Source organism: Chenopodium album, chromosome 4 (assembly GCF_948465745.1).
Source record: "Chenopodium album chromosome 4, dcCheAlbu1.1, whole genome shotgun sequence".
Taxonomy (NCBI): domain Eukaryota; kingdom Viridiplantae; phylum Streptophyta; class Magnoliopsida; order Caryophyllales; family Amaranthaceae; genus Chenopodium; species Chenopodium album.
Window position 1 is genome coordinate 79,179,465 of NC_137837.1, and position 16,647 is coordinate 79,196,111.

Below are 16,647 nucleotides of genomic sequence, written 5' to 3' on the forward strand. Positions count from 1 at the left end.
AAATAAATAAACAAAATTGAGATAAAATAGAGTTTTTGTATTTCAGTACTACTCTTGAGTCTTGACAACGAATTGTACTGCTTCGGTGCTTCCATAGTTTTTTGCCCATACTTTCATTCTAACTAAACTGGTTTCGTAGATCATGCTTGACATTTGAAATTCACAAAAACAAAAGGGTAAATTGTTAACTGTAAAGGTAGCTAATGTTTATTAAGAAAGTATTTTCTCAAAAAAAAAAAAAAAAAAAAAAAAAAAAAAAAAGGCTTGTAAAGTGCAGAATGTTGGTAGTTCCTGGGAATAGTTCTTGACATTCACATTCTAATATCAATGGTTCAACAATTTTCAGAGTTTTCCAAATAGTAGAGATTTAAATAATATGTTGATAAACAATACTTGTATAATAATCAAACAATTCATACAACATATACTTCGTATATGCTCAATGATTAATTTGACTACCTCATACTAAAAAAATGGTTGAGCTAAATTCCAGCATCTCTATCAGTCTAAACTTTCAGCAAACTGGATCTAGTATGTCAGTTTCAATTTTCTCTGGTGAGCTAAATTGCCGTCTACGTGTTTCTCTTCTCATGGAAGGCCAAGAAATTCCAAACCAGTGGCAGATGGAGTCAAACCCAGCTGAGAGAGGTACTCGGCTTTGTAGAATCTACTCAGATGCCTCATCCCATTGTCGCACAGGATTGTAACAATGGTATGGCCAGGACCCAGCGCCTGAGCAACCCTAACAGCTCCAACACAATTCATGGCTGAAGAGCTACCTAAGAAAATCCCATCGTTCTTCAGGAGGAACCTGATGCAGTTTAAAAATTGACTGATAAGCTTTGTTGAACGGAAAGGAAACAGGGAAACAAAAATAAAAGAAACGAAAGAGTCAAATATGGAGAAAAAACTTCAGAATAAAATCAAGAAAACAGTATCTTAGTGCATAAATGGAGTTAAGTACAATATTTACTACTGGAGAACATATTCATGAAAGGGCAAAATTTATCCAAGGGGTCTAGGAGATGTTTTGCCAAACGTTTTTTAAAGCTTAAAAAAAAAAGGGAAACATTTAGAAATGAGAGGAATGTGGCATGCTTCATCAAGTTTTCATGCAACTGCTGCTAACTTGCCAAGAGCCAACAGTTAAAAAAGTAAGGATCGATTACAAACATATGGTGTCAACAGCCTAGACATTAGAAGATATGAAAGCATGGGCTTACCTAGACATCTCAACAGCCTCCTTGTCTGTGCCTCGGAAAGCGCCATCTAGCCTGGCCTTCATGAAATTATGAGTCAACCTATTTATTCCAATGCCCTCAGTTATAGTGTCAAAGGGGTTCTTTAGCCTCTTCCCTTCAGCCTCCTCCTTTGAATACATCACTCCCCTTGTTACTCTATTGAACAAGCCAGAACCAGGAGGGTCAATCAGGAAGCACTTTATATTATCGTTTTTCTCCTGTCAAGAAAGGAGGAATCATTTATTACTTTCCGACTTTCTGCAAATAAATGCATTACATATCAAAAGGCAGAACTCACCTTAAGGAAATGAGAAACACCTGCTAATGTGCCCCCCGTTCCAGCAGCCGCTACAAATGCATGCAGCTTTCCTTCAGTTTGTTCCCAGATTTCAGGCCCTGTGCCTTCACAATGGGCTCGAAAATTGGCCAAATTTTCAAACTGGTCAGCAAAGAAACCTCCAGTACAGTCCCTTGAAAATGTGTGATTTTTCTTCTGCTCTTCAAATATTTCACCATTTGTTTGCTCTTGGTTTCTGTTAGGTGTTTGACTATTTTTACCATATTTAGCTGCCTGCTCATTAGCTTCTGATGCCCGTCGTCTAGCTACATTTACAAAGTGGTCTCTGTGAGTGATTGACACTGGTCTGACCCGCTCAACTGTAGCACCGAGTGCTTCAATAATCTGAGACTGTTTGTTTTGGAGGGGGACAAGGGACAGTAAGAAACCAAAATAAAACTGCATAGAAAATTAGAAGAAAAGAAGGTTCATGCTTTGGTGGAGTAGGCCAAAACATACCTTTTCTATAGCAACATCATCTGGAATCACAACATGACATTTACATCCGTAAGCAGGAGCAACTGTTGCGAGACTAATGGCAGTACTTCCAGCACTACCTTCAGTAACCACTCCACCAGGAGCTAGTTGACCAGATGCCAATGCCTGAGCATATGCCACATATTAGAGGAAACAGAAACATATGCAATCAATATGAACAAAAAATAAAAACCTTCCCTCGTATAGAGTACATCACATTAAAACCAAAGGGAGAACAGTTAGAACACTACATCTGAAACAGGGTCAAAGACCAACAAAAAGGCAAGGCAGAAGCCTTGCATGTATACACAGCCACACAGGCATTGCCGTCCAGGTGCTAAACTCAACATTTAATGTGAATTTTGGATGACCTAGCCTACATGTGTTGTCTGTCCATACCCGATTGAAATTATCGTGTATCCAGCAGAGTAATTAATGTGAAACGAAGCATCTAAATTACTACACACCTAAATTCCCTATATATATCTTTCTTGACTATGTCTAAGCACAAGAGGGTACCTTCAACTACTACCTCACTAAGTTGCATGATACTCAAGAATAGTTGTGGTAATACAACAGGATTGTGTTATGAAATTATGTTGTATAAGCTACAGCATAATGTTCTAGAAGAATTCGAGTAAACTCTCTTTAGAGTTTAGACACATCTACTGATAATCACTCATTCACTCCTCTTGGCTCATAAGGTGCCACAATATTAAACATTTAAACCTACAAACAAAGAAATTGACTGTAAAAAAAACAGGCAACCTGAGAGTGAGGGATAGCTCAAGTGGTTAGAGCTTCCTTCCCGATTCAAGGAGATCCGGGGATCGACTCTCATCACCCGCTCTTGTGGCTCTCCAAACACCAGATAACCCTAGTATGAATAAATTGCAGCTAAGAGAGCTAGCTTTTTGTAGTCATTAATAAGGTGAAAACATGTGGATGGCTTAAAAAGAAAATTTGTACAATGGCTAATCAAAGAAAGTGCCTCTAAAATTTCAACATAGTAGTATCACTTGGTCCTGAATTGTTGTTACCTTAATTATATGCATTTCAATTAAGCAGCCTTCAACATCTCCAATCCTAAACTAAGCCTCCCATACAGAACTAGAAATGCTTACAAATTTCTCATTCCTGAACTAAATCTCTAATTAACCCCATCAGGCATATTTCACATCACCTAGTCAACTGACAACATGGAGTGGGACATCCAGCCTTTTCTTTAATTATCAATGCATATGAACACATAACTCAACCATCTTAAAACAGTTCAGAGCTCTATTTTCATCCCCCAAATCCTTGTTTACTAAGTTCATTTCAATAAAATGTAATCACTCAGCAGTACTTCAAAATACCAGTATGAGTCCAGACGTTAATGACACCATTACCTCAATGCTTTTAAGTTTTAAGCAATGCTCCTGCTTCGAGCATGATAGAGGGGGGCCAAATATACTCAAATACTTACCCCAGCAATAGCAGAGTACAGTACGTATAGGTTATGTGATACTCAATTCCGCATGAAGCACAATCAATGAAGCATAACAGCATAAAGACTCAGCTTAAAAGTACCTCTTCTATGATTTTAACAGCAATCCTGTCTTTGACACTTCCTCCTGGATTCAAGAACTCAGCTTTCCCAAGAATCTGCTCAAACAAAATTAATCAGGGCTTTGCTTTGCTAATTGCTAGTACAAAACGTTCAACTAGTATTGGAAAGTGTTTAACAATCAGGTAAAAACCCCTAATAAAGAATCCTTAATTCTTGACAATTAGTACCAAATCATCAAAATTAGCAAATTAAGGACATGTTACCACAATTAACATCTAACAATCAATCATTCAAAACCCCAACAAAAAGAATCCTCATTTCTGGACAATTAGTGGCAATTCAATAAAAAAAATAATTAAAAATAGCAAATTTACACACAATAGCAAAATTAACATCAAACAACCAATCAATCAACAACCCAACAGAAAAAATCCTCATTTCTGGACAATTAGTAGCAATTCAATCAAAAGAATTAGCAGTTTAAACACACATTAGCAAAATTTAACATTAAACAATACATCAATCAAAACCCCAACAACAAGAGTACTAATTTCTGGACAATTAGTAACAATTCTATCAATATAAATAAGCAAATTTAGCACATATTAGCAAACTTAACATTTAATAATAAATCAATCAAAACCCCAACAAGAAGAATCCTCATTTCTGGACAATTAGTAACAATTCAATCGAAAAGCAGCACCTTTAACACATATAAGCAATGTTGAGCAATTAGGTTTTGATGATTATAAACTAATGATGATTATCTATCTAACGTGTATGTTAAGTTGTGCATAGAAAGAGCAAGTTATGTTTGGAACAGGATACAAGGAACCTGAGCAATGACAAGTATATATACAAGGAACTTGAGCAATATAGGATAAGCAATAGAGGAACAAGAACAATGATAAGTGTTACGGTTGATAAGCATGATGATGGCTAAGGAACCATGAAGGTAACTATGTAAATAGGTGTTTACATATGTTAGCTTCACGAGGTAAGTATCCTATACATATATATGTCATGTATGTGTAGAAGTCTTTTAATTTAGTTTAGTTTTCTTTACTGTTTTTATAAATGAAAAAAACTAACCTTCTGAGTTGCTTAGTTATCCTCAGAAGTTTGCTCAGTTTGTCATCATTAAAAAGGGGCAACTTGTTGACCCTTATGAGGTTTTGATGATGATGTTAAGAATTGAGCAAACTTCCATTTAATAAGGATTTTCTAGTGTTGTGATGTTTGCAGGTTCAGTAAGCGTTGAGGGCTGAAGTAGGAACTGAAACAGAGGAACTTTAGAAGATCCATGAGGATACAAGTAAAGTTAGAAGAAGAGTTCCAGAAATGGAACTTCCCGAAGTTTCTCAACAGGAACTTCAAACGGGTGTAACGACCTGGTTCTGGTGTAATGCTGGGGCAAACCCTAAGATCCAGAATATATCAAGACTACAGGATTCCAGAACAAGAGTTTCAGAGAAGCAACATGAAGACAGAGAAATAGAAGTATATTGCTCTAGGATTCATGTAAGTATGTTGGACATAAAAGTCGGTCTGGAACAAGTCTATATAGAACCTAGGTGAACTCCAAACAGTCAATGAAATTAGAGTAACTGACTTGTCAGGAACTCGGAGACTGTCAGAGTTCAGGAACCTAATAGGAACTTAAGTGTGCACGTTGTTAAAAGTCGGTTTTAATGATATATATATTTACATTATACGTGCATATCTTTTAGGGATTTGGTTTTACTGAATAAAGATATTTATCTTCTAATAAATCCCTTTTGGAAAAAGATAAATTTTGTTTAAAAAGTATTTTTAAACTAAAAGATAAGATTGGAATTAAATCTGATTTTATGTTAAGTTTATCTTATTATTATTGACATATTTTATTCTTAACAAAAAGATATATTTTCGGAAAACTTGTTTTTAGAAAATATCTTTTAAACTTATCTTTTCAGAAAATCTATCTTTTCAAGATGAAATGAATATTTCGAGTGTACTATAAATATGCTCATAAGTATTCATTCAAAGTTGAGGCTGACGAAGTGTAGTGGTCGTGCTTAATGATTTTAGCCTTCACCACGAAGCTAAGTCAGTTCTCCTGGTCAAAGTTCCTATCAGGTTTTGGTTACAGTACGTCCAGTGAGTTCCAGACTGGTCCCGAGTGTCCAACATATTAGTTTTATCTCTTTATTCATAGATATGTATTTAGGGATATTCAATGAGATCTTGTAATGGGAAAAAGGGTTTTGAGTGTTTTGTATTTTGGGGTGAGATTGTGAATTCTCTTAAATTCACACAAGTGATGAGTTTGAAACCTCGTAAAATTCGAGTGGTAGCTGTGAGTGCACAGTGAGTGAAAGGAACCTGAGAAGTGTCTTGGGTCACCTAGGAAGTGTCCTGGGTAAGGGGAGAAAAAGGGTCCTAAGAAGTGTCTTAGGTCTGGTAGGAAGTGTCCTATCATAGAGTCAAGTGTCCGTGGTGGAACTTGCAAAGCAAAGGTCTGTGTAATAGGTTGTACTAGGAGAGTTGCCTATTATAGTGGAATTTGTTTATAAGTCCCAATAGGGCCGAGGTTTTACTTCCAGTTAGGCACTGGATGGTTTCCTCGTAAAACTTGATGTGTGCTTTAAGTTCCTTTACGTTTTAATTGTTTATTTCCGCTTAAGTTCCGCGATTGGAACCTACTACCATTCACCCCCCCTCTTGTAGTAGTTCATCTAAACTAACAATTGGTATCAGAGCAGGTGCTCTTGATAAACCGGGCAACCCCGAGGAGCAAGTTCCAGGCTAGGATGGATATGTACAAGGAATGCAGCGAATGGAACTCAACCCTAGAACGTTCCCAATACCACGTAGAGACCAAAGTCTGCTTGTGAAGCAGAAGTGATTCAAAGATGAACATCTTTGAGGTAAGTGTCTCGTCTTTGAAGTCTTGATTATATGCATGATATTATATGTAAAAGTTTCTTGCAGTATTTCTAGTTAAATTTTGGATTTTGTTTTGGAAGTTTGTAAATCAATTTTGTGTAACCTCAAATCTGATTTATAGTGTGAAAAGTATTTGTCAGATTTACAAATTGATTTATTTTTAAAGAATCGGTTTACTAGAAATAGTTCAAGGAACGTATTGTGTAGAATTATGCATATTTGGTCTCTTGGAACCTGGATTACTCCTGTATGGAAACTTAATTCTTTAGGCAAGGTAATGAACGTATATTTTGAATAATTGCCAAAGAATGACCTTCTCATGTGTATGTGTTATTCTGAATATTTATTATGTAGACACATGATGTTTATTGTTAGTAAAGATAGTTGGTTTAACCGTAGTTATTTTAATTATGGATTATTGACGTCTATTACTAACATGAAGGCACCCAATATATATTGGGTAACCAAAGCCAAAAGATGACTGATTTTGCAGGCTATATGAGTGGAGACAACTTATTAATAATGATGATCTTTGGTTGTTTGTATATAAGGAATTATGTGCAAGTTCCTCTCACTAGAAAGCCTTTATAAGAGGGATATAGTAGGTGAAGCGACAATATGGATAAGTGTGTAAGTCACCTATACATCTCTCTGTAAAGATTGGTCATGTGCTTTTGGTATGTATTAATCCTTCACAAATTCCTATTGAAATTCAATTCCCTATTCTTATGAAGGTTATTTGTGAATGGATAAAAAGAGAAGTTGTTTTGATGTTTATAATGTATATCATGACAAACTAACTTCTCTTCTAGTTTTGTGCAAGTTATTAATGATTGTTTTGTAGGTTTGTCCATTGAGACAAATTGATGCATAAAAGTTTGTTCCATTAGGAGCTCAGTGCTTAAATTGGTTGGAACTTGGTGAACTTGAAATGATAGAACGAATTAGGGATACAGGAATAACAAAGCTTCTATATCAAGGTGCTATAGGAGTTATTGTATACGTTCTTGTAAAGATTCTGGTTCAAGTTCCAGTTAAGTTCTTATTATTCAAAGTTTTTTTGGAACAAAGCATTAATTCCTGTAGCAGACTCTTATGAAGGATGATGAGTTAAGATGATTATCTTTGACTGCGTGTTGGAGATTCATCATTTCGTTGATGGAACGACATCTAAAAGGGAGTACTCTTACAGGAACTTTATGTTTCAACACTTTTATGCTTTAGGTTTTTTCTATCTCTTTTGACTAACCTACTGACATTTTAAAGGCACAAAGGAATCTCTTGGGTTGTGAACTTTCAGGTTATATCTTTTGAATGATAATATGAGGGACTTTGACAAGGTGTTGAAGAATTTGAGATTAAATCAACACGTTCCTCTACCCAAGATACAATGGTCTAAAGGACCAGAAGGACATGTTCCAACTTTATGTCAAAAGGAACATGGAAGAGTTGAAGGTTTATAATAGGAGGGAACTCGCATTATCTCGACAGCGAGGTTCCAAAAGAGATGATGATAGCCAAATCAAGGTATCTCTTACTATAAACCTACAATGGAAGAATTTTGACTTATAATACTAACACGAAAGGTAAAATTTCTACATAACAGGAAGTTAGTAAGTCAAGTTCCTATCCCATTGTGAATATTTTTCTCGTCGAGTTTTTAATGCACATTCTGGTTTTCAATTGCTTGTAACTCTATTTGTTTCATGGCTTCAAGATGACATCATCAATAAAGAATGGAAATGTCACATATGAAGGGAATCAAAAAGGGAACACATCATTTGTGGATCTCAAGGTGATTCCTAACAACAACCTGACATTTCTAGGTTTTATTGAAGATGAGATACTTCTATGCTTCAAACTGTGAACATGTAAATCTTTTCATGCTTGATAAACCTAGTAGGAACTCGATAATAGGTATATGTATATGTAAGTTCCAAACAGGTTAAGATCGAAAAGCATGAGAATCAGACACATGTTACATTCTCTTTCAACATCAGGTAGTTGGTAAGCAACACTAATCCATTGGATCTTAGTGATATGGATATGTTTACCATGTGATATGTAGAGACTAATTGAAAGAGATGTCTTGTTTATAAGTAATGAAAGCAAATGTGCACTTGGTTACTTTTCTTAATAGAAGAGACGATGAATTGTTTGTTGAAAGTCTTTTCTATCACAGGGTAAGTGGCTAAGTGTTCATCATCTATGAGGTTATAGATCTAACAACGGAACCTAGTTCCAGTCACGTTTAGTGTTTGTTGCAGGAACACAGATTGATAACAAGTTTCCAATTTTGAATCATGAAAGACAAGAAGAGAACAAAGTTATATACTAATGGTCTTTGCAGGTTCTTTGGAATAGTTTTCAATGCCTCTTGCTACATCATCAACACTGAAGCAATAGATCTTTGATTAACAAGACACCCTATGTTCCACTTAGGGATGTTTGATGATAGAAGTGCCAAGGCGATTTATCCATAAACGCCGAGAACAGCAAAACATAAAGAGTTTACCCTATCTTATTTAATGTGCAATAAGTGAACATATTTTGAGACTAACATGTTTGTTCCCATCAGACAGGTGATAAAAGGTGAACTCGCAAGTTCTTGAAGAACTATCTGAGTTCCTAGTAAAGAAATATGTCACTAAGAATAACAGCAAGGGATAGCTACATATGTTGAGGAACTTCGAGGTGTTAAGTTCCAACTCATGCAGCAAAGTTCAAAGAACTCAATACAAGAAAGCAAGTTCCAACGAAGTTCCAGAGCTGAGATAATATTTGTTCCGACCAGCAATATCTCAACAAACTATGGAACTAAAGTGTCTTTCATGCATATGTAACCAAAGGGAAAACCTCAACAACCAAGGATCAGAGAAGAGCTCGAGATATCAACTGAAAAAGATGGACTTCATAACTCATAGTTGTATAAAAGATAAGTTTGTTTTTAAGGTTGATGTAAACATATAATTGGTTGTTATCAGGTTAGATGTGCAGCAGGAACTTAATAAGCTTAAAAGGAAGAGGATGCATGTCACATCCTGAACCTATTCTAGAACACCTAAAAAGGGTCGGAGATTAAAAAGGGTGTTCTGGAAAATGCTTATTGAGTAAGGCACGTGGATGGAACAAGGCCAGGTTGGTTCTTAAAAGAAACAACCAATACAAAGGTATGTATTGTCTTTAAGGAACTTGTTGCGTGTGTAGCTAGACTTGAAGCAAATTGAATAATATTTGTTCTTGCTGTTTATATGGGATTAGAGTTGTACCACATGGATGTCCTGTATGTCTTGATATGAATTTTTGTAGACGTCTATGTGGAACATACTCTAGGATAGAATGCTATCCAAGTTCCTTCTTGAAAATTGAGTTTTAAAAAGTATCAATTTTTGTTTTCAAGATGAACTGAGTTATTAGTAGTACTTGTTTACATTGATATATCTCTGGTACTACTAACGAGCCATTGTGCATTGGTTTTTGCTAATTTATGATAAGAAAATATATTTGTAAGCATTAACCACTGACAATGGAACTTGAGTTAGAAGTGGAAGTTCATATTAGATTCGAGATCATCAAGGAACATAACAGCCACTTCAAGAACTCCAAGGTAAGCCATCATATTCAACCAATGCTTTAAAGTTATATTTTTATTGGTAAGAGACTACATAAGATACAAGTTCCTTTTCACATGTCGGCATTAGATGAATGGAATTGATATATTTGTGGTATGAATGCAATATGTGAATTTGTGAATTGATTCTCTTATGGTTTTGTCTTGACTTGTCATATTCTTGTTTGTTGCTTAATAGAACAAGACTTGATGAAACATAACATGAGTATAAAGTATTTTTCCCATAAGTTATGTCAAGCTGGGGTTCCTATGCATGTAATACTTAAAGTAAAGAATATGCGCTTATTGTTTATGTGTCACACTTAATTCTTGTGTTGTAAAAGACATACTTACTTGCCTAAGAGTATTAGAGGTCTCATAATAGAACTATGGGTGCTGTCAAACACGAAGTTCCTAAGTTGCCAAAGGAACAATGAAAGAAACTTTGATGGAACAAGACAGGTAAGTTCCCAGACCGTTTACACCTCACTTGTTTAAATTTCAGAGGGAACTAACCTATATTTTAGCCAACTTTCAAGCATCCACGTCATATATCTTCGATCGCAACATTATTCTACAACTCTAAGTTGTGTGTCCGTGTTGCATATACTTTAATTGTCCCATATTCAGAAAATCGAAGATTCTTATTCACCCAATTCAATTTCCTCTTTCCGTTCACACACTTTTACTTCTTATTCTTGATTCCCATGTGCTCTAAGTTTGTTGATCATCTTTTTATGATTTGATGAAACATGAAAAATGGTGATTATATTTTAAGGGGGAAGTTGAAGATAAATAAAGAAGTAAGTACTTGAAAAGGAAGAAGAATGGTAAGGGACTCAGGGGGAATAAGGCAGGAACCAAGAAATCAAAATGGTTCAGATCTGGTTGTGGAACTCAAGTGTATGAGTAAGTAATATCTTCATTGATTTAAAAATGTGTTATTCCAGGAAAGTATGCAAAATTTGTATAATGACACCCTTTAAAAAAAAAAAAAAAAAAATAAATAAATAAATAAAGAAAAGAAAAAGAAAAGGGTGATCAAATATTTAATTTCCTGGATATCTAAAGATGAAGAATATTGACTTTGATGTGGAGTACTCGTATACTTGGTGAGCTAGTGAAGGAACAACGACAAACGTTGAAGGAACTTGGCTATGATGAAACTGAAATCTATTTAAGTTCCAGTATGCAGAATGTTCCTCAAAGAAGTTGGTGGTAGAAGTAAGGGAATTTGGTTATCAATTGGTAAGATGAATATGTGTTGTGTTTAGCAGGAGGTTCAAGAGTATGAAATGAAGAACAAATGTGGTGAACCTTATCATCTCAAAAGGTCTAAACGAAGAGCACAAATTCCATTTCATGTTCCCTCTACTTATTTTGTTCCATATGCTTCTTTATATATCCTTTGAATTTGCGCTTTCATTTGTCTATTCATGCAGTTCATTCCTAACTTTTTAGCCCTGATCTTTACTTATTTGTCAAGTTCAATTAAGGGTTTTGAAGTTGGGCCTTTGGATTGTGAGTTGGAAATTAGTGTGAAAATGGCATCCGTGTTTGAAAAGTGAGTACCTTGAGGCTTTTAGGAACAACAAGTGTTTAACCATTATATATTTACTTATTATATGGTGGTAGGTGTGACATATGACTTTAAGTGTGTATAATTTACGAAAAACAAACATGTGGAACAATACCCTTTTTGATAATGACAAAAGGGGGAAGAATATGTATGATGCTTATGGTATGCAGTAATTAAGTCTAAAGTTCATACATCATGATCGTTGAAAGTATATATATATATTGATAATGATGTGTATTGCTAAGTTCCTAACTATGTTAAGTTCTTGTGTATGTTCTTAATGTTCTTAACTTGTTCATATGGTATTTCCTTGAAAAACTAAGGGGGAATAAATGTACAATGATTATCCTTTAATATGTGATAAGCATCATTAGTTTGTCATCATCAAAAAGGGGGAAATTGTTGAGCAATTAGGTTTTGATGATTATAAACTAATGATGATTATCTATCTAACGTGTATGTTAAGTTGTGCATAGAAAGAGCAAGTTATGTTTGGAACAGGATACAAGGAACCTGAGCAATGACAAGTATATATACAAGGAACTTGAGCAATATAGGATAAGCAATAGAGGAACAAGAACAATGATAAGTGTTACGGTTGATAAGCATGATGATGGCTAAGGAACCATGAAGGTAACTATGTAAATAGGTGTTTACATATGTTAGCTTCACGAGGTAAGTATCCTATACATATATATGTCATGTATGTGTAGAAGTCTTTTAATTTAGTTTAGTTTTCTTTACTGTTTTTATAAATGAAAAAAACTAACCTTCTGAGTTGCTTAGTTATCCTCAGAAGTTTGCTCAGTTTGTCATCATTAAAAAGGGGCAACTTGTTGACCCTTATGAGGTTTTGATGATGATGTTAAGAATTGAGCAAACTTCCATTTAATAAGGATTTTCTAGTGTTGTGATGTTTGCAGGTTCAGTAAGCGTTGAGGGCTGAAGTAGGAACTGAAACAGAGGAACTTTAGAAGATCCATGAGGATACAAGTAAAGTTAGAAGAAGAGTTCCAGAAATGGAACTTCCCGAAGTTTCTCAACAGGAACTTCAAACGGGTGTAACGACCTGGTTCTGGTGTAATGCTGGGGCAAACCCTAAGATCCAGAATATATCAAGACTACAGGATTCCAGAACAAGAGTTTCAGAGAAGCAACATGAAGACAGAGAAATAGAAGTATATTGCTCTAGGATTCATGTAAGTATGTTGGACATAAAAGTCGGTCTGGAACAAGTCTATATAGAACCTAGGTGAACTCCAAACAGTCAATGAAATTAGAGTAACTGACTTGTCAGGAACTCGGAGACTGTCAGAGTTCAGGAACCTAATAGGAACTTAAGTGTGCACGTTGTTAAAAGTCGGTTTTAATGATATATATATTTACATTATACGTGCATATCTTTTAGGGATTTGGTTTTACTGAATAAAGATATTTATCTTCTAATAAATCCCTTTTGGAAAAAGATAAATTTTGTTTAAAAAGTATTTTTAAACTAAAAGATAAGATTGGAATTAAATCTGATTTTATGTTAAGTTTATCTTATTATTATTGACATATTTTATTCTTAACAAAAAGATATATTTTCGGAAAACTTGTTTTTAGAAAATATCTTTTAAACTTATCTTTTCAGAAAATCTATCTTTTCAAGATGAAATGAATATTTCGAGTGTACTATAAATATGCTCATAAGTATTCATTCAAAGTTGAGGCTGACGAAGTGTAGTGGTCGTGCTTAATGATTTTAGCCTTCACCACGAAGCTAAGTCAGTTCTCCTGGTCAAAGTTCCTATCAGGTTTTGGTTACAGTACGTCCAGTGAGTTCCAGACTGGTCCCGAGTGTCCAACATATTAGTTTTATCTCTTTATTCATAGATATGTATTTAGGGATATTCAATGAGATCTTGTAATGGGAAAAAGGGTTTTGAGTGTTTTGTATTTTGGGGTGAGATTGTGAATTCTCTTAAATTCACACAAGTGATGAGTTTGAAACCTCGTAAAATTCGAGTGGTAGCTGTGAGTGCACAGTGAGTGAAAGGAACCTGAGAAGTGTCTTGGGTCACCTAGGAAGTGTCCTGGGTAAGGGGAGAAAAAGGGTCCTAAGAAGTGTCTTAGGTCTGGTAGGAAGTGTCCTATCATAGAGTCAAGTGTCCGTGGTGGAACTTGCAAAGCAAAGGTCTGTGTAATAGGTTGTACTAGGAGAGTTGCCTATTATAGTGGAATTTGTTTATAAGTCCCAATAGGGCCGAGGTTTTACTTCCAGTTAGGCACTGGATGGTTTCCTCGTAAAACTTGATGTGTGCTTTAAGTTCCTTTACGTTTTAATTGTTTATTTCCGCTTAAGTTCCGCGATTGGAACCTACTACCATTCACCCCCCCTCTTGTAGTAGTTCATCTAAACTAACAAGCAAATTTAACATTCAACAATCAATCAAACAATCCAATCCCCAACAAATAAGCAAATTTTTTAATACCCAAGTCATAAAACTCCATAGAATCAAAAATCAAGCTAAGTACCTCGCAACCAGTGGCATCAGAAAGACTATTGATTCTGATCAAAGGGGTATTTCCAATTGCACCAACAATTCCACTTCCATGCTTTTTAGTGCAATTGGGATTTTGAGTTTTTGATTTGGGATGCTTGAAAATCCGTTGTTGGTTGAAAAGGAAGTAAGAAAGGGTGGCTAAAGAGAGAGAAAGAACGGCTACACAACCAACCATTGCGCCATTGGTGCAGTTTACCGGCGCCATGAGTGGCTTGATGGGTTGGACTGTATCTTCTCTTTCTAACCATTTTGGGTGCGATTGATTTTGTGGGTTTTAGACCGCCTTATGATTTGGAAATTTCAAGAAGTAAACCGCCAACCAAAGTTACAAATTTTGGGTTTGGACTTGGGTTTGATTTTAGACCCAATTATAGATGGATTATTGTTTGTTTTAGTTTTGGACTTTGATCAATACTTCTTAGATTAGATGAATTTTAAATCAAATTAGATTATAACACCTTATTTCAAATGAAATAATGTACTCGTAAGAGTTAATAATATTCTCCGATTTCATGAGGGATTAAGATAAGAGGTAAAGAGCTCCTTCTCAATATGGGGATCAAATCCTCATTTCCTCCTCTCTTAGCAAGGCTATAAATAATAGCATGAAAAAATAAATAGATTCAACAATGAACAAATGGAGTAAATTTTTAAAGGTGTTTAGTATTTTTGGTATTTCCTAACTACGGAGTAATTCTTGGGCATAATTTTATAATTAATGGTCATTTTTTTTATTATTTATTTATTTATATTACAACATTGTTTGTTACACTTTTACATCAATAAAATTGACAAGCTAATTAATAAATAGCTACAAACAAGTAGCTTATTATAATCGTTCATCTTAATTAACATCACAAACGCATAATATAGACAAGATTTGATCTAAATATCCGCACTAAAGTACAATCATAATAACCTCCCACCTCATGCCATCATAGATTCATAGACAAAAGGCAATAGAAAATTTTAGAATATAGTTTAGCAAAGGATGGTAAAAGGGACAATCAATTATTAAATGGGCATTGACTCCTAAAGACTCCTAATAAGATGACTTGGTCAAGGCAATGCAATTGACAAACATTAACTTAGATTTCACCAACCAAAAGATCCAACTTTCCAACAATGATGGTTGGCTCAAATTAAACTTCAAGCAATTAGAGAATCTAATTCCTACTATGCGCTGCATATGAGAGATATAGAAAAAGTTATTCTTAAATTATTGAGATTTCTTTAACTCACAATCCAAGTTATTCCTTAGATTCTTAAATGTCACTAGAAAAATGTTACAAAAAGAGATAATTGAATCTCAAAACATACAAAAATTAAAACACTTTTTAAATTATTTTTTTTCCCACTTCATGCAAGAAACAGCTATGACGTGCATGCATAATTGCATATGTAGCTTATTAATTATGTGTACCAAAATTAATATGCTAACTAATGTAACTTTTGAGAGGAACTAATATGTAACTTATACAAGTATATATTATCCAAACAATTATCTAAATTCTACTAAAGGGTAATAAAATAATTGATATTCCACTAGAAAAATCAACTCCTCTATAAACGATGTCCTAGGAGTATGGACGTATAGTATGATTTCCTTATTAATTTTTAACTTGTGTGTTTTCACAAAATAAATTTAAATAAGATAAAATTAAATAAAAATTATATTTTAGTAAGTTTAGATATATTAAAACTCACTAATTTAGACAAAAAAAAAAATCAGATAAAATGAATTGAAGAGAACACAATGAAAATATAATCAACAAGCTATTATATTTGCTTTTCCTGATAATAATTCGTACTTCAAATATAAGAAGGTTGTTTATTAACACCGACCTTATGTTTTCTGGCGATGGTGGGGATCATTTGCAAAAGCTTTCGGTTGATAAACTGATTGATTTGATGCACATTACCAAAATAAGTACATCCAACATTATTGCTCATTTAATTAATTTGCTTGCCCATAAATTACAACAATATCATCTTTTTGCTCCACTACAATTTACATATGAATATAAATTTAAGTGGAAAAGCAAAGGGCCAATGAAAATTAGATTAAGTGGACCAACAACAATCTAATTCTCTGGTTTATTTAATGTTTTTCACTCTTCTAATAAGTCTTCTATAAGACGGGCTAATATTAATTTATTACAAGTCAATTACTTGAGAATAACAACTTCAATAATTCTTATGTAACATTAATTCCTGTAAGGGTATTATTTTCACTAGTTTTGTACCCGTGCGATGCCTGGGTTGTTTATTGAATTTTAAGATATATGTCAAATTTTAAAATATCTCATTGATACAAAATTAGTTAGGAATTGAAGTGTTGTTGTTGTGACGATTTGCTATCAAGTAGGAATTGGTA

The 16,647-nt window shown here is 34.4% G+C and overlaps 1 protein-coding gene across 1 annotated transcript; it reads right to left on the bottom strand.

Moving 5' to 3' along the window:
* Nucleotides 1-273: 273 nt before the first annotated feature.
* On the bottom strand, nt 274-14,542 carry LOC145629462 (cysteine synthase 2-like). Its single transcript, XM_081682070.1, has 6 exons — nt 14,242-14,542; nt 3,628-3,702; nt 2,038-2,181; nt 1,540-1,929; nt 1,224-1,459; nt 274-811 (listed from the first exon to the last, which is right to left on the bottom strand). Exons 1-6 carry the CDS (start codon nt 14,473-14,475, stop codon nt 589-591), a joined length of 1,302 nt encoding a protein of 433 aa, XP_081538196.1. The 5' UTR covers nt 14,476-14,542; the 3' UTR covers nt 274-588.
* Between the last annotated feature and the right edge of the window lie 2,105 nt (nt 14,543-16,647).